The following is an 18,757-nucleotide window of genomic DNA, read 5'->3' as shown; positions in this document are numbered from 1 at the left end:
CAGCGATCAGCTGGTGCCCCGACAACCCCGACCTGTTTGCTTCAGCCTCAGCCGATAACCTCCTGATCGTGTGGAACGTAGCAGAGAAAAAGGCGGTGGCGCGACTCGACAACACTAAAGGTAGCTGGATCATCCACGCCGGGTTGTTTCAGCACAGAATCTGTAAGGCCTCACAGCCTCTTCCTGTTTCTCAGGCGTCCCCGTGTCAGTCAGTTGGTGCTGGAACTCGGCCGACGGAGTGGCGTTCGTCTCCCAGCGCGGTCCGCTGTACATCTGGGTCTACCGAGGTCCCGATCCTGGGGTCACGGTGCATAAAGAAGCCCACTCCTTCCTGTCTGACATCTGTCTCTTCAGATGGCACCCCACCAAGAAGGGGAAACTGGTGTTTGGACACACAGACGGGAGCCTGTCGGTGTTTCAGCCAGGTACCGACCAACACGAGTTTTGAATGTGTGGACGCCTGGAGGTCTGTGATCATTGTGTGTCATTCCCCTGAAAAGAGAAGGAATGTCAGTGGATTTTATTTGAAATTACAATAAATTATATTTACACATTTATATATATTTACTTAGAATATAGTTATTTCTTTGTTTCCTGTAAAAAGCTGACTTTTTGAACATTCAAATTCCACTTAATTACAGGAGATTCCACCTTTACTCACAGGCCGTGTTATCAAGTGTTGCCATGTTAAAAAAGTATTTTGATTTTATATTTGTAAGTTTTCAGTGTTTTGTATCCAGATGAGAGACGTGATGCAGAACACACACAGTTTTCGCAGAGATTTGCACAAACATTCGTATTAAAGGCCGTTTTTACAGGAAGTCAGGTAGGTGCGCGTTCCTAATATGGTCGTGACAGCGCCCTGAAACCAGCTTATCCACTCAGAGGAATAAGTGGGAGGGGCTAAATCAGTTTGTGTCAGACAGAGGGTGAAGTGAGGAACCTGCACCGAGGTCCAAATTTAGATAAGTCAAGTCATCTTTGTTTATATAACACATTTAAAAGACATCAAGTGTCGGCCGAAGTGCTGAACAGAGGGATGATTTAATAAAAGAATTAAAATAGAAAGAAAACATTATAGAAACACTGTAAGACATCCGTGTATGTTTGTAAACAATATGTGTACATGCAAATATGCACACATGCATACATATACAAAAATGTACACAATAACACACAAGCACACATACGTGAACATAAAATACATGTATAAGTGTCTACACATGCAAACATCATCCACTGAGATAAAAGACCAGAATAGTTAAAACAGAATAAACGAGGTGTCAGAGAGATCCGAAAGGTAGGTCTTCAGATTCGATTTGACGACTTGCAAAGATGAAGAGGGGAGACTGTTCCAGAGTCTCGGGGCGGCAATGGAGAAAGCCCTGTCACCTCTAGATTTGAACTGGGAGCGTAGAAGTAATAACAGCATCTGACTGGAGGAGCGCAGGGTTCGAGTGGGGCGGTGCAGGCTAAGGAGATCTGAAATGTAACCTGGAGCCAAACCATGGAGAGCTTTAAAAACAAATAAAAAGACCTTAAAATCAATTCTATGTTTAACTGGCAGCCAAAGTAGAGGTGCGAGTATCGCAGTAATACTCTCTCTCTTTCTGGTACCCGTCAGGACCTTGCGGCTGCATTTTGAACAAGTTGCAGGCTTGAGTGACAGATGCCTAAGTAGAGAGAGTTACAATAGTCAAGATGTGATGATAGGAAATCTTGGATAACAGTTTCCAGGTCTTTAGATGACAGGATATTTTTGAGCTTAGAAACGCTCCTGAGTTAGAAAAAACCGTCACGAACAATGGATGAATTTATTTTCTTGTCCAGCTTGAGGGTAGAATCAAAAATGAAACCAAGGTTTTTTACATGGGGATGTACACGAGCTGATAATGGGACAAGTCGTTTCTTATGAGACTAACAGAGTCCTGCTTACCGAAGATTATAATGTCGGATTTCTTGTGATTTAATTTGAGAAAGTTCAGAGACATCCAGCAATGTATGTCGCTAAGACACTCTGAGACTTTCTGCAGCGTACTGTCAGCACCTGGTTTTAGAGAGAGGTAGAAATGTGTATCGTCTGCATAGGAGTGACAGGAAATCTGGTGTTTCTGAAAAATGGAGCCTAATGCGAGCATGTATAAGGAGAATAAGACCGGGCCCAGAACAGAGCCCTGAGGTATTCCACAGGTGAGTGTAGCTAGGAGGAGTATTTGTTACCCAGCATCACAGAGTAGGATCTGCTCTCCAGGTAAAAGGCAAACCATGTTAGAGCAGAGCCTTGAATGCCGACATGTCTTTAGACGGTTTAGTAGGATTGTGTGGTCGACAGTGTCAAATGCTGCGCTCAGGTCTAGAAGAATTAAAACTGTGTCAGCAGCTAAAAGCACATCATTGAACACCTTCAGTAGAGACTCTGTGCTGTGGAAGGCTCTGAAACCAGACTGATATTTGTCCAGAATATTATGTGTGTCTAAGAATGAAATAAAGAAGGATTATTCTGTCAATCATGCAAATTCAGTGTGTCCAAAGAAAAGACCTTTACCCCCCTGTTCTCTTCTTGAGGGAGTAAAAGCCAAAAGCACGTGCTGCGTCCGGAGTCTTTAGAGGGGACAGATGAGGAGGACCCTGTCAGTGCCTTGGAGTGGGACCCTTTGTCAACCGACTATTTACTAGGTCAGATCTGAGAGCAGTAAAATAGCTTTTTGTCTGGTCTGTGGCCCGTTCGCCCACAGAAGCGATGAACTGGTTACCTCTCTTTCAGTGTCTAACCTTCATAACGGCATCCGGCTGGTGGACAGCGAGGCCTTGGCCTGCATCACGTCGTTCTGCTTCCCCTCAGCTGCCGCGTCCGTGCAGTGTTTGGCCTGGGTCCCGTCTGCGCCCGGCATGTTCATCACCGGAGGTAAAGCCTGCGTGTTCACGTGGGATGTGTGTTCCCTTCTGTTTGCTCGGGTGGACGTGTGCTTCGGGCAGCTGGTGTGTGGGACATGCTGCTCTCCTGCTGCCATCTTTTATGCATAGATTCTTATTTGTATGATAATGAGAACATTTGACTTGTGAAGTCCACAATAACACATTTAAGTGGGTTCACTGAATATATTTACAGTATGAAAGAGCCTCCGAGGCGTGTCCAGTGATTTGTTTCTGCCCCTCAGACTCGCAGGTCGGCGTGCTGAGAGTGTGGAACGTGTCTCGCTCGACTCCACTGGACAGCTTTAAGCTGAAAAAGACAGGATTTCACGCTTTGCATGTCCTCAACTCCCCACTGGCCAAGAAAGGTACCGTCTTTAGTAAATGAGCTGTAACAGCAGGATCCATCCATCCATCATCCATCATCCATCCACCCATCATCCATCCATCCACCCATCCATCATCCATCCACCCATCCATCCATCCATCCATCCACCCATCATCCATCCATCATCCATCCATCCACCCATCATCCATCCATCCATCATCTATCCATCCATCCATCCATCCATCCATCCATCATCCATCCATCCATCCATCATCCATCCATCCATCCATCCACCCATCCATCCATCATCCATCCATCCATCCATCCATCCACCCATCCATCCATCCATCCACCCATCCATCCATCATCCATCCATCCATCCATCATCCATCCATCCATCATCCATCCATCCATCCATCATCCATCCATCCATCCATCCACCCATCCATCATCCATCCATCCATCCATCCATCCATCCACCCATCATCCATCCATCCACCCATCATCCATCCATCCATCATCCATCCACCCATCCATCCATCCATCATCCATCCATCATCCATCATCCATCCACCCATCCATCCATCCATCCATCCATCCACCCATCATCCATCCATCCACCCATCCACCCACCCATCCACCCATCATCCATCCATCCTCCATCCATCCACCCATCCATCATCCATCCATCCATCCATCCATCCATCCATCCATCCATCATCCATCCATCCATCCATCCACCCATCATCCATCCATCCATCATCCATCCAGCCATCATCCATCCATCCATCATCCATCCACCCATCCATCCATCATCCATCCACCCATCCACCCATCATCCATCCATCATCCATCCATCCACCCATCATCCATCCATCCATCATCCATCCACCCATCCATCCATCCATCCATCATCCATCCACCCATCCATCCATCATCCATCCATCCACCCATCATCCATCCATCCATCATCCATCCATCCATCCATCCATCCATCCATCATCCATCCACCCATCCATCCATCCACCCATCATCCATCCATCCATCATCCATCCACCCATCCATCCACCCATCCATCATCCATCCACCCATCCATCATCCATCCACCCATCCATCCATCCATCCATCATCCATCCACCCATCCATCCATCCACCCATCATCCATCCATCCACCCATCCACCCACCCATCCACCCATCATCCATCCATCCATCATCCATCCATCCATCCATCCATCCATCCATCCATCATCCATCCATCCATCCATCCATCCATCATCCATCCATCCATCAATCATCCATCCACCCATCCATCCATCCATCCATCCATCCATCCATCCATCATCCATCCATCCATCCATCCATCCATCATCCATCCATCCATCAATCATCCATCCACCCATCCATCCATCCATCCATCCATCCATCCATCATCCATCCACCCATCCACCCATCCATCCATCATCCATCCACCCATCCACCCATCCATCCATCATCCATCCATCCATCCATCCATCATCCCTCCGAGGTGGAAGCAAAGATTAAATATGCACTGTCCAACTATTTTTCATTCATTTCTCACTAAAGTTTAAACAGATTGATAGCTGTGCAGTATTAGAGATCTTTTAGACATTTGAAGAGCAGAAAGTTACTCAGCAGTTAAACAAAGATGTAAGGATCCTTTAAAGGCCAGGAGAAGACCTGCTTTCCTCTCACACTCCTGAGATCAGCAAACATCCTGAGCAGCAGACCCTCAGCGCTGGCAGTGGATGAACGTTCACATTAACACAGAGAGTTTTGCCTGTGTTGGATCATTTTCCAATGATAAAAAGTAGATTTTTCTGTGTATCTGCTGTCTAAAATGTTAAATTCAGCATCACAAAAGTGTTAATGAATGTCAGAAGTGCTGAGCTCACAGTGACTGTTCTACATTTCAAGGAGAAAACAGTTAAAAATCCAGAATCTGGATTTTGTTAAATAGTCTTCATAAGATTTTGGTTTTGCACTGCGCGTACAGGATTACAGCTGCAGCTCATCTGCTTCAGCCTGCATCAGGTTCAGTTGTTAAAATCCTGGATCCAGCCAACATTTTCCACAGGTGAGTTTGTGTCACAGCCCTCTTCTCTCTGCAGCTCAGAGCTCCTGCTCCCCCAGTAAGAGTCAGTACACCAGTTCCACCAGTGAGGCGGTCCCTCCCCCGACCCTGTCGCAGAACCGCTCCTTCTCTCTGCCTCCGGGCCACGCCGTCTGCTGCTTCATGGACGGAGGCGTGGGGCTCTACGACATGGGAGCCAAGAAGTGGGACTTCCTGCGAGACTTGGTATTCTTTGGCATCCTCACACGTGAGTGACAAAAAAGGAGCTTCAGCTCACCGTGTCGCGTCTTCCTCAGGGTCACGTGGAAACCATCTTCGACTGCAAATTTAAGCCCGATGATCCCAACCTGCTCGCCACGGCCAGCTTCGATGGAACCATCAAGATCTGGGACACAAACACTCTAACAGCTGTTTACACCTCCCCCGGAAACGAAGGAGTGGTCTACTCCCTGTCCTGGGCTCCGGGTAGGCTAGCTGCACGCATGCACACAGCACACGCATGCATGTACACACACACGCACACACACACATGCAGACACACACACGTAACTGTGTGAAACCTCTGTGATATGTAAAACCTCAGGAGGGACCCGGTGAGGCTGTTCTCAGCTTTATTAGCTTGTTGTAGATATAATTCAAGATTTCAATTCAAGATTCAAGAGCTTTATTGTCAGTACAACAGTATACACAGTACGCAGCGCACTGAAATGCTGTTTCACTCCAAGCCTCCCATGGTGCATTTATAAGTATATAAAAGATGTATCTCCAAAAGATATAAAACTAGGAATTACAAATAAACAACATGTTGTTTTTGTGTTACATATCAGTCGATACATGATCAACACTTCATGAGTGCAGATGTTTAAAAAAATAATAATTTAGAAAAACCTTACAGGTGCAGTCAGTCATTTTCTGAGGTTATTTAATAGAAAAAATGATGTAGTTCTTGTAGATATGCTTTGAACAGTGTGTAATGACGTCTTCTGATAATCTGATGTGTTCTCATAAACTCATAATTCATGTATTAAAAATAAGGAGTGGGTTTGCAGTTTGTAGAAGGCGCCACGTTCCCCCAACATTTTGAATACAGTGGACGTCTCCTTTGTGGATAAGGACGTGTTCCTCGTATACGGCTGCAGACCGGCTGTAGTGCACAAAGGCGGAGGAGAAGTCGTAGGCGTTCTTGTGCAGTGGAGAGACATTTAAATCTGTGTCTGCTCGCCTCATCTACTGAACTGAAGTCACCTGAAAACGTGAAGAAAGAAGAACAAACAGAGAGAAACAGCTCATCGTCTCAGACTCCCTCTTTATACCAACAGAGGAGTCGCCCCCTGCTGGACATGAGGAAGAATGCAGGTCAGATTGGCCCAAAAAGAAGAAACCCTGTGGCTGTAAAAGTGACGAAGCTTTTACCTGGAAATGCTCGATGTGCTGCTGCTGAACAGGAGACAAACCAGGAGTGACATGTGACGTTTCCACAACCACTAAAATCACGTCTCACCAGCAAAGTGATAATAAAGTAAAAACAGACATTGTGCACGGTGTCAGTTCATCAGCAGGAGTGTCATTCTCCCACACTCTGCAGTCGTGGATCAGGATGGATCGTAGTTTTACTGCATGTTTCATCCTGACAGTACAGAACTCCATATTTACGACACATGAAGCACAGACGTAGTCAGAGCCACAGCATGTCAACAATCACCTCCACAGCGACACGTCAGAGCTTAAAAAAACATCATGCAAGCCAACATAACACAACACGACAAATAACTGATGACCCACAGAGAGCAGGTCTGCAGGTCAACTCGCTCTGACGCTCAGCAGCGTCTTCGTGTTTCTGCGAGAACGGGAAGCTGAACCACAAACACGTCCCACCTGGACAATGACCTCGTTGGATGACCCTCTGGATCGGGCTTTTTATTTGCACAACCACAGAAATCCCACAAATCCAGTTTAGCATTAACTGTGAAACCACGGGAACTCGCCCTGACGTCATAATCAAAGTTTCTGTTTGCTTCGTCCTCAGTCGGCAGCCGCTGCTGTGCTTCCTGTGTGCGCTCTAATTCGTTCACGTTTTCTTGGCTGTTGGACTAAAATTCGCCGGCTCACAGAGAACACACACACTCCATGAAGTGGTTAAATAACACAGCTTTAAATTATTCTCCACTGTGGAAATGCAGATTTCACTTTGACCAAATTATTATGTTTTTCTTTATTCCCACGATGCAACAAAGGTTTACAGTTACAGGTCACACGGTTCTAATAAGAGATACCGCTGACATGCATGAAACATATATTCTGTATATTAGCGTATAAAATGACTGGATACATCTAAAGTAGATAATCGTATTCACACGTCCATCTTTCCAAAGGTTATTTTTAGGACTGCACCGCCTGATAATCACGCAGGAACCTCTGGAGCTGAAAATGAAGCGAGCTGCAGTTCCTCTACTGACCACTTGAGGGTGTCTCCATCAGCCAGCAGCTGCACACAGAGCGTTAAAACATCATAGACTGTAAATAAACGATGGGCATGGCCACTGTGACATCACTCAGTGTTTTCTGGGCTTCTCGTCCTGAACTCTTATCATTAGCGACCTGAGCTAACCGCGCGTAACGACACTTTATGGTAACATGTCAGAGAAATATTTCAAAGTGAAAATAAATCAGTTTGATGATAAAAACGGAGCGGAGACAGTAAATACAGTCAGCTGATCTTTATTGTTCTAGAGTACACAACACACGGCAGCAGAGCGTCGACCAATCGGACGACGTCCCGCATGGCAGCGGTTTATCTGTTGCACAGATCAGAACTGCAACAGCTGACAGTCATCACGGGCGGACGATTCAGGATCCTGCAGGCCAGCGACTTCAAGCAGCCCTTTGTGTGCGTTACCACTGTGAAAACCAAAGGACAGAAGTGACCATCACACATCATCCCAGCCGCTCACAGTGCCCGTGAGTCGGCCCAGCAATGCATTTGTTCTCTTTTCTTTGGATAAATGTCGCAGCGACGGAAGGCGAGACTTACCCGGCCCAGAAGTGATGACGAGAGTAGAGCAGACATCGTTAGAGCTGGAGCACGTCTCCACAGGACGTGAACAGAACTTCTGGCCTCCACAGTGACACTCCAAGGCTTCACCTGCAAAACACATCAAAGAATCACCTTCAGCCGTCGCCAGCAGCCCCACGGTTCACTCACACCGCGACAGACCGTCTTACAAACATCAAATAAATGTAACAGACGAACAGAGAGCAGGTCTGCAGGTTAACTCACTCTGACTGACGGCCAGCAGCAGCAGCACAGCGAGCATCACAGTCTTCATGTTTCTGCGAGAACAGGAAACTCAACCACAAACACTTCCCACCTGGACAATGATCCCGTCTCTCGGTCGGGCTTTTTATTTCTGCTTTTTGCCTAATTTGGGAAAACCCACAAATCCAGTTTAGCATTAACTGTGAAACCACGGGAGCAGGTTGGTGTCGACATCAGCTGATATTGACACTTTCTAAGATCCTTCTTGTTTCCTGAGTTTTCTCTGTGTAATAAAAACACTTATTTATGAACACGATGATGAAGTGTGTGGTTAAACTCGGGCTCTTGCAGCGGCGAATCTAGATGGGTGGCATCCGGTGGCAAGTGCCACCCTAAAATGACGTCTTGCCACCCCAAGTGCTGCCCTAGTTTGCACATGACAGTGTTGTTTATTAAAATCTGGTTGTTAAGTGATGACGTGACGAATCCTACTTCCGGGCCTAAAGTAGTCTGTGTTTAATATGGCTTTTGTGTTGTTAACACGTTTAGTGTTATGTATTTTCTTCTATTTAATCTCAAAAAGCTCCTAAAACAGTCAGTGATCACTGTTGACCTCCCTCGGCTTTTATTACCACTAATCATTTATTTAAGCTCAGTTTGTAAAACCTTAGGATGTAACTACAGCCCAGCCCATGCAGCAGTATATGAATGACTAACCTCGTGTTGTGGATGGATTATCTCAGTTGTTCTCCTGGCTGAAGTTTGGTCCTTTTACAGCATCCTGCCATGCGATTACATTTGTTCCTGACCACCGAGAACACTCACGTTAACTTTTATCGAGTGGAAAAAAAGTTAGCTTGTTTATATTATGCTAACATAGCTGTGTCGCTAGCGGTCACGTAGCACATCATTATATACCAGCTAGCCAAACTTCAGTAACCCTACAAACGTCACTGCTGTTTAGTTTTCTGTCTTCATTTATGTTGGAAGTGATAACAGAGCTGTACGTTTGAATTGTTTCCAAAACCCCGCAGTCAGGACATGCTATATTGTATTTAGATAGAAGCTAGCGAGCTAACTTCCTGCTAACTTCTAACTCCGTTAAATGTCATAAATTCCGTTTTCATGGATGCCTGGATGTTAAACTCAATTGTTACACCTGGTAGAGCAGAACGCTGATCATTTTATTAAAGATGAAAGACTTTAGACAGTTTTTCAACTCTCAGCAATGCCATAGTGATCGTTTGATATATGGACCTGCAGCGGAGTTTAGGCCCAGACACGGCTAGTGACGTCAGACTTAACGACCGGATAGCATGAACACTTTGAGCGTAGTTACAGTTAACAGTGAATATCAATTCTTAAACTGAATACATTGCATAGTGCCCCTCCCCCACCATTAACAAATGGTTCAGCCCATAGCGCAGAACGGCTTTTTTCTTGTTGTCAGTAGCAACCGATGCTCATGATTGTGCCAGAGCACATTTTGAACAACACCACGTGAATTCCAGATTTCACACAGATGGCTGGTTGTTACACTCTGGAAGTGGAAGGAAGCTGAGTGTTATTAATCCTGCGGGGTCCACGGACGTGTCGGCGCCTCCAAATCACATGACTAAGGCTATGTCCACACGTATACGGGTATTTTTGAAAACGGTGATTTTCCGTTTTCGTTTTAAAAAATAATCCCGGCCACACGTAAACGCAGAAATGAAGGAAAACGCTGCTAGGAACATGCCAAAGCAGCAGGTGGTGTTATATTCCTAACCGTGCAGAAATGTTGGCCAATCAGAAGTCTAGAAGCATCGGCGGGAAATAGTAAACAAAGATGGCGCATAGAAGCAGAACCGAGTCGTATGTGTGGAGGGACAGTAACTGTGTGTGTATATGTAAGCATTTAAACACTGCAGAGAGAACAACTAACAGTAACAGTATTGTAGAAATTCATTTCACCGAAACAATAACGTGGCGCACAGTGTGATGTCAAAAAATGCGCACACCTTTGATGCTGCGTTTTCTCCGTTTTCTCCGTTTTTCTCGTCCACACGTAAATGCAAAAACTGAGTTTTCAAAAATGTCCACCCTAGCCGGAGTTTTTAAAAATCTCCGTTTTCAGTGACCGAAAACGCCGTTTACGTGTGGACGAAAGGTGCAAACGCATAGAAAAATCTGCGTTTTCAAAAATACCCGGGTACGTGTGGACGTAGCCTGATTTAAGCTGATGATTACAAATACATATGAGCCATGCTTTTTTCTAAATACCATTGTCATGTTTTTTTAAAAAGCTTTTTTTCTAAGGACAGAATGAAAACAGCAGAGAAAGAAAAAAGTCAACATGTGGGATTTGGTTGTTTAGGAAGAGCGGGAAGTTTTGGGAGTGATGGCAGAGGGAGACTTTTGAGATGTGGGAGTTTTGTGACCTTTAGTGTGTAGTCGTTATTTGTTTTGTGTGTCAGTGAGGGCACTACTGAGCGTCACAAAGGTAGACTGCAGTGGAAACACAGAGCAGTGATGCACCTGCTGCTGTCGGGCCTGCAGCTGCATCACTGTGCTGTTCTCTGTCCTGTGGCGGACAAACAAACTTTTTACTGGCACAAATAATTTGGGGCATCTTATTGTGACACCTGATTGTTGTCTCATTTTAGTTTTAGTAATATTATTAAATGGTTGTACAAAATGTAAAAAAGGCCAGGTGTATTGGCTGCATTTTAGAGAAATAGTTGTATATGTTCACAAAATGTACAATTTATGTCTGCATTTCAAGTTCTACAAATAATTTACTCAACGTGTCTGTGGTTTTTACAGGAAAATATACGACCAGGATTTGATGTTTTTGTGTGATTTCAGATCAGTTATGTTAATACAGTCTGTCATTCAGACACGTGAGGTCGAGTGGAAAAATTGATGCCAAGCAAGCCAAGAAAATAAAATGAAACAATTTAGATTGAAGAGCTTTATTGTCAATACAGCAGCATACAGTGTACTGAAATTCTGTTTCACCCACGTCCTCCGTGGTGCATTTATAAGTATATAAAAGATATATTTAGAGGTGAAATACAAATGTAAACTCAAAAGGAGTCAAAGCTGGCCGGTTATATTTTGGACCTCAGAGGGTTTAAAACCAACAAATCGTTCAAAACTAGGTTGAAATTGTTGTTAATGACGGCGCAGATTTCTGACATTTTGTGTAAATTTAAGCAACAATTAGATTTTTTTCTAACAAAAACAGTGAAACTGAAGCTAGACTTGTGTTTGTAAAGTAACCGCCACATGTTGTGTTGCTTTCTGGATTTTATACTTATTAGGTACATATTTATTTATTATACAGGTTATACAGTACATAACATCAACATTCACGTTTTATGTAACTAAAGTGTTTAATTATGTGGGCTGCAGAAAATAATTAAGTTACAGATTATATTTATATGAAAAACATGTAAACTTACAGCATTTGAATCATTTGAACCATATTGTAACACCTGCGTATGTGTTTGAAAAACAGGCTTTGACTTTGCCACTCGTCTCTAGATGTGGCCCTGGGCTCCTGTGTCCGAGCAAAGACACTGTTTCAATGTTGAGAGACATCACAGACTGTAAATAAACGATGGGCATGGCCACTGTGACATCACTCAGTGTTTTCTGGGCTTCTCGTCCTGAACTCTTATCATTAGCGACCTGAGCTAACCGCGCGTAACGACACTTTATGGTAACATGTCAGAGAAATATTTCAAAGTGAAAATAAATCAGTTTGATGATAAAAACGGAGCGGAGACAGTAAATACAGTCAGCTGATCTTTATTGTTCTAGAGTACACAACACACGGCAGCAGAGCGTCGACCAATCGGACGACGTCCCGCATGGCAGCGGTTTATCTGTTGCACAGATCAGAACTGCAACAGCTGACAGTCATCACGGGCGGACGATTCAGGATCCTGCAGGCCAGCGACTTCAAGCAGCCCTTTGTGTGCGTTACCACTGTGAAAACCAAAGGACAGAAGTGACCATCACACATCATCCCAGCCGCTCACAGTGCCCGTGAGTCGGCCCAGCAATGCATTTGTTCTCTTTTCTTTGGATAAATGTCGCAGCGACGGAAGGCGAGACTTACCCGGCCCAGAAGTGATGACGAGAGTAGAGCAGACATCGTTAGAGCTGGAGCACGTCTCCACAGGACGTGAACAGAACTTCTGGCCTCCACAGTGACACTCCAAGGCTTCACCTGCAAAACACGTCAAAGAATCACCTTCAGCCGTCGCCAGCAGCCCCACGGTTCACTCACACCGCGACAGACCGTCTTACAAACATCAAATAAATGTAACAGACGAACAGAGAGCAGGTCTGCAGGTTAACTCACTCTGACTGACGGCCAGCAGCAGCAGCACAGCGAGCATCACAGTCTTCATGTTTCTGCGAGAACAGGAAACTCAACCACAAACACTTCCCACCTGGACAATGATCCCGTCTCTCGGTCGGGCTTTTTATTTCTGCTTTTTGCCTAATTTGGGAAAACCCACAAATCCAGTTTAGCATTAACTGTGAAACCACGGGAGCAGGTTGGTGTCGACATCAGCTGATATTGACACTTTCTAAGATCCTTCTTGTTTCCTGAGTTTTCTCTGTGTAATAAAAACACTTATTTATGAACACGATGATGAAGTGTGTGGTTAAACTCGGGCTCTTGCAGCGGCGAATCTAGATGGGTGGCATCCGGTGGCAAGTGCCACCCTAAAATGACGTCTTGCCACCCCAAGTGCTGCCCTAGTTTGCACATGACAGTGTTGTTTATTAAAATCTGGTTGTTAAGTGATGACGTGACGAATCCTACTTCCGGGCCTAAAGTAGTCTGTGTTTAATATGGCTTTTGTGTTGTTAACACGTTTAATGTTTTGTATTTTCTTCTATTTAATCTCAAAAAGCTCCTAAAACAGTCAGTGATCACTGTTGACCTCCCTCGGCTTTTATTACCACTAATCATTTATTTAAGCTCCGTTTGTAAAACCTTAGGATGTAACTACAGCCCAGCCCATGCAGCAGTATATGAATGACTAACCTCGTGTTGTGGATGGATTATCTCAGTTGTTCTCCTGGCTGAAGTTTGGTCCTTTTACAGCATCCTGCCATGCGATTACATTTGTTCCTGACCACCGAGAACACTCACGTTAACTTTTATCGAGTGGAAAAAAAGTTAGCTTGTTTATATTATGCTAACATAGCTGTGTCGCTAGCGGTCACGTAGCACATCATTATATACCAGCTAGCCAAACTTCAGTAACCCTACAAACGTCACTGCTGTTTAGTTTTCTGTCTTCATTTATGTTGGAAGTGATAACAGAGCTGTACGTTTGAATTGTTTCCAAAACCCCGCAGTCAGGACATGCTATATTGTATTTAGATAGAAGCTAGCGAGCTAACTTCCTGCTAACTTCTAACTCCGTTAAATGTCATAAATTCCGTTTTCATGGATGCCTGGATGTTAAACTCAATTGTTACACCTGGTAGAGCAGAACGCTGATCATTTTATTAAAGATGAAAGACTTTAGACAGTTTTTCAACTCTCAGCAATGCCATAGTGATCGTTTGATATATGGACCTGCAGCGGAGTTTAGGCCCAGACACGGCTAGTGACGTCAGACTTAACGACCGGATAGCATGAACACTTTGAGCGTAGTTACAGTTAACAGTGAATATCAATTCTTAAACTGAATACATTGCATAGTGCCCCTCCCCCACCATTAACAAATGGTTCAGCCCATAGCGCAGAACGGCTTTTTTCTTGTTGTCAGTAGCAACCGATGCTCATGATTGTGCCAGAGCACATTTTGAACAACACCACGTGAATTCCAGATTTCACACAGATGGCTGGTTGTTACACTCTGGAAGTGGAAGGAAGCTGAGTGTTATTAATCCTGCGGGGTCCACGGACGTGTCGGCGCCTCCAAATCACATGACTAAGGCTATGTCCACACGTATACGGGTATTTTTGAAAACGGTGATTTTCCGTTTTCGTTTTAAAAAATAATCCCGTCCACACGTAAACGCAGAAATGAAGGAAAACACTGCTAGGAACATGCCAAAGCAGCAGGTGGTGTTATATTCCTAACCGTGCAGAAATGTTGGCCAATCAGAAGTCTAGAAGCATCGGCGGGAAATAGTAAACAAAGATGGCGCATAGAAGCAGAACCGAGTCGTATGTGTGGAGGGACAGTAACTGTGTGTGTATATGTAAGTATTTAAACACTGCAGAGAGAACAACTAACAGTAACAGTATTGTAGAAATTCATTTCACCGAAACAATAACGTGGCGCACAGTGTGATGTCAAAAAATGCGCACACCTTTGATGCTGCGTTTTCTCCGTTTTTCTCGTCCACACGTAAATGCAAAAACTGAGTTTTCAAAAATGTCCACCCTAGCCGGAGTTTTTAAAAATCTCCGTTTTCAGTGACCGAAAACGCCGTTTACGTGTGGACGAAAGGTGCAAACGCATAGAAAAATCTGCGTTTTCAAAAATACCCGGGTACGTGTGGACGTAGCCTGATTTAAGCTGATGATTACAAATACATATGAGCCATGCTTTTTTCTAAATACCATTGTCATGTTTTTTTAAAAAGCTTTTTTTCTAAGGACAGAACGAAAACAGCAGAGAAAGAAAAAAGTCAACATGTGGGATTTGGTTGTTTAGGAAGAGCGGGAAGTTTTGGGAGTGACGGCAGAGGGAGATTTTTGAGATGTGGGAGTTTTGTGACCTTTAGTGTGTAGTCGTTATTTGTTTTGTGTGTCAGTGAGGGCACTACTGAGCGTCACAAAGGTAGACTGCAGTGGAAACCCAGAGCAGTGATGCACCTGCTGCTGTCGGGCCTGCAGCTGCATCACTGTGCTGTTCTCTGTCCTGTGGCGGACAAACAAACTTTTTACTGGCACAAATAATTTGGGGCATCTTATTGTGACACCTGATTGTTGTCTCATTTTAGTTTTAGTAATATTATTAAATGGTTGTACAAAATGTAAAAAAGGCCAGGTGTATTGGCTGCATTTTAGAGAAATAGTTGTATATGTTCACAAAATGTACAATTTATGTCTGCATTTCAAGTTCTACAAATAATTTACTCAACGTGTCTGTGGTTTTTACAGGAAAATATACGACCAGGATTTGATGTTTTTGTGTGATTTCAGATCAGTTATGTTAATACAGTCTGTCATTCAGACACGTGAGGTCGAGTGGAAAAATTGATGCCAAGCAAGCCAAGAAAATAAAATGAAACAATTTAGATTGAAGAGCTTTATTGTCAATACAGCAGCATACAGTGTACTGAAATTCTGTTTCACCCACGTCCTCCGTGGTGCATTTATAAGTATATAAAAGATATATTTAGAGGTGAAATACAAATGTAAACTCAAAAGGAGTCAAAGCTGGCCGGTTATATTTTGGACCTCAGAGGGTTTAAAACCAACAAATCGTTCAAAACTAGGTTGAAATTGTTGTTAATGACGGCGCAGATTTCTGACATTTTGTGTAAATTTAAGCAACAATTAGATTTTTTTCTAACAAAAACAGTGAAACTGAAGCTAGACTTGTGTTTGTAAAGTAACCGCCACATGTTGTGTTGCTTTCTGGATTTTATACTTATTAGGTACATATTTATTTATTATACAGGTTATACAGTACATAACATCAACATTCACGTTTTATGTAACTAAAGTGTTTAATTATGTGGGCTGCAGAAAATAATTAAGTTACAGATTATATTTATATGAAAAACATGTAAACTTACAGCATTTGAATCATTTGAACCATATTGTAACACCTGCGTATGTGTTTGAAAAACAGGCTTTGACTTTGCCACTCGTCTCTAGATGTGGCCCTGGGCTCCTGTGTCCGAGCAAAGACACTGTTTCAATGTTGAGAGACATCACAGACTGTAAATAAACGATGGGCATGGCCACTGTGACATCACTCAGTGTTTTCTGGGCTTCTCGTCCTGAACTCTTATCATTAGCGACCTGAGCTAACCGCGCGTAACGACACTTTATGGTAACATGTCAGAGAAATATTTCAAAGTGAAAATAAATCAGTTTGATGATAAAAACGGAGCGGAGACAGTAAATACAGTCAGCTGATCTTTATTGTTCTAGAGTACACAACACACGGCAGCAGAGCGTCGACCAATCGGACGACGTCCCGCATGGCAGCGGTTTATCTGTTGCACAGATCAGAACTGCAACAGCTGACAGTCATCACGGGCGGACGATTCAGGATCCTGCAGGCCAGCGACTTCAAGCAGCCCTTTGTGTGCGTTACCACTGTGAAAACCAAAGGACAGAAGTGACCATCACACATCATCCCAGCCGCTCACAGTGCCCGTGAGTCGGCCCAGCAATGCATTTGTTCTCTTTTCTTTGGATAAATGTCGCAGCGACGGAAGGCGAGACTTACCCGGCCCAGAAGTGATGACGAGAGTAGAGCAGACATCGTTAGAGCTGGAGCACGTCTCCACAGGACGTGAACAGAACTTCTGGCCTCCACAGTGACACTCCAAGGCTTCACCTGCAAAACACGTCAAAGAATCACCTTCAGCCGTCGCCAGCAGCCCCACGGTTCACTCACACCGCGACAGACCGTCTTACAAACATCAAATAAATGTAACAGACGAACAGAGAGCAGGTCTGCAGGTTAACTCACTCTGACTGACGGCCAGCAGCAGCAGCACAGCGAGCATCACAGTCTTCATGTTTCTGCGAGAACAGGAAACTCAACCACAAACACTTCCCACCTGGACAATGATCCCGTCTCTCGGTCGGGCTTTTTATTTCTGCTTTTTGCCTAATTTGGGAAAACCCACAAATCCAGTTTAGCATTAACTGTGAAACCACGGGAGCAGGTTGGTGTCGACATCAGCTGATATTGACACTTTCTAAGATCCTTCTTGTTTCCTGAGTTTTCTCTGTGTAATAAAAACACTTATTTATGAACACGATGATGAAGTGTGTGGTTAAACTCGGGCTCTTGCAGCGGCGAATCTAGATGGGTGGCATCCGGTGGCAAGTGCCACCCTAAAATGACGTCTTGCCACCCCAAGTGCTGCCCTAGTTTGCACATGACAGTGTTGTTTATTAAAATCTGGTTGTTAAGTGATGACGTGACGAATCCTACTTCCGGGCCTAAAGTAGTCTGTGTTTAATATGGCTTTTGTGTTGTTAACACGTTTAATGTTTTGTATTTTCTTCTATTTAATCTCAAAAAGCTCCTAAAACAGTCAGTGATCACTGTTGACCTCCCTCGGCTTTTATTACCACTAATCATTTATTTAAGCTCCGTTTGTAAAACCTTAGGATGTAACTACAGCCCAGCCCATGCAGCAGTATATGAATGACTAACCTCGTGTTGTGGATGGATTATCTCAGTTGTTCTCCTGGCTGAAGTTTGGTCCTTTTACAGCATCCTGCCATGCGATTACATTTGTTCCTGACCACCGAGAACACTCACGTTAACTTTTATCGAGTGGAAAAAAAGTTAGCTTGTTTATATTATGCTAACATAGCTGTGTCGCTAGCGGTCACGTAGCACATCATTATATACCAGCTAGCCAAACTTCAGTAACCCTACAAACGTCACTGCTGTTTAGTTTTCTGTCTTCATTTATGTTGGAAGTGATAACAGAGCTGTACGTTTGAATTGTTTCCAAAACCCCGCAGTCAGGACATGCTATATTGTATTTAGATAGAAGCTAGCGAGCTAACTTCCTGCTAACTTCTAACTCCGTTAAATGTCATAAATTCCGTTTTCATGGATGCCTGGATGTTAAACTCAATTGTTACACCTGGTAGAGCAGAACGCTGATCATTTTATTAAAGATGAAAGACTTTAGACAGTTTTTCAACTCTCAGCAATGCCATAGTGATCGTTTGATATATGGACCTGCAGCGGAGTTTAGGCCCAGACACGGCTAGTGACGTCAGACTTAACGACCGGATAGCATGAACACTTTGAGCGTAGTTACAGTTAACAGTGAATATCAATTCTTAAACTGAATACATTGCATAGTGCCCCTCCCCCACCATTAACAAATGGTTCAGCCCATAGCGCAGAACGGCTTTTTTCTTGTTGTCAGTAGCAACCGATGCTCATGATTGTGCCAGAGCACATTTTGAACAACACCACGTGAATTCCA

At 44.0% G+C, this 18,757-nt stretch overlaps 1 protein-coding gene and 1 long non-coding RNA gene across 2 annotated transcripts in view; one reads left to right on the top strand and one right to left on the bottom strand.

Annotated features, from left to right (window-relative positions):
* The window catches only part of wdr17 (WD repeat domain 17), a 47,720-nt gene that overhangs the window by 6,232 nt on the left and 22,731 nt on the right, over positions 1-18,757 (top strand). Inside the window, exons 3-9 of the mRNA XM_084929766.1 lie at positions 1-120; positions 195-425; positions 2,566-2,676; positions 2,765-2,905; positions 3,159-3,281; positions 5,372-5,559; positions 5,631-5,799. The exon at positions 1-120 is cut by the window's left edge and continues 64 nt beyond it. Coding sequence (XP_084785892.1) covers positions 1-120; positions 195-425; positions 2,566-2,676; positions 2,765-2,905; positions 3,159-3,281; positions 5,372-5,559; positions 5,631-5,799 — 1,083 coding nt within the window. The remainder of the gene's footprint in view (positions 121-194; positions 426-2,565; positions 2,677-2,764; positions 2,906-3,158; positions 3,282-5,371; positions 5,560-5,630; positions 5,800-18,757) is intronic.
* Positions 7,647-9,037, bottom strand: LOC146384756 (uncharacterized). Its single transcript, XR_014800361.1, has 3 exons — positions 8,612-9,037; positions 8,366-8,476; positions 7,647-8,232 (listed from the first exon to the last, which is right to left on the bottom strand). It is a non-coding gene; the product is annotated as an uncharacterized LOC146384756 (long non-coding RNA).

The sequence above is a fragment of the Perissodus microlepis genome, chromosome 6 (genome assembly GCF_051167445.1).
Source record: "Perissodus microlepis isolate ML-2025 ecotype Zambia chromosome 6, ASM5116744v1, whole genome shotgun sequence".
In the NCBI taxonomy this organism is placed as follows: Eukaryota; Metazoa; Chordata; class Actinopteri; order Cichliformes; family Cichlidae; genus Perissodus; species Perissodus microlepis.
This window is presented reverse-complemented; position numbering and strand designations above follow the sequence as displayed.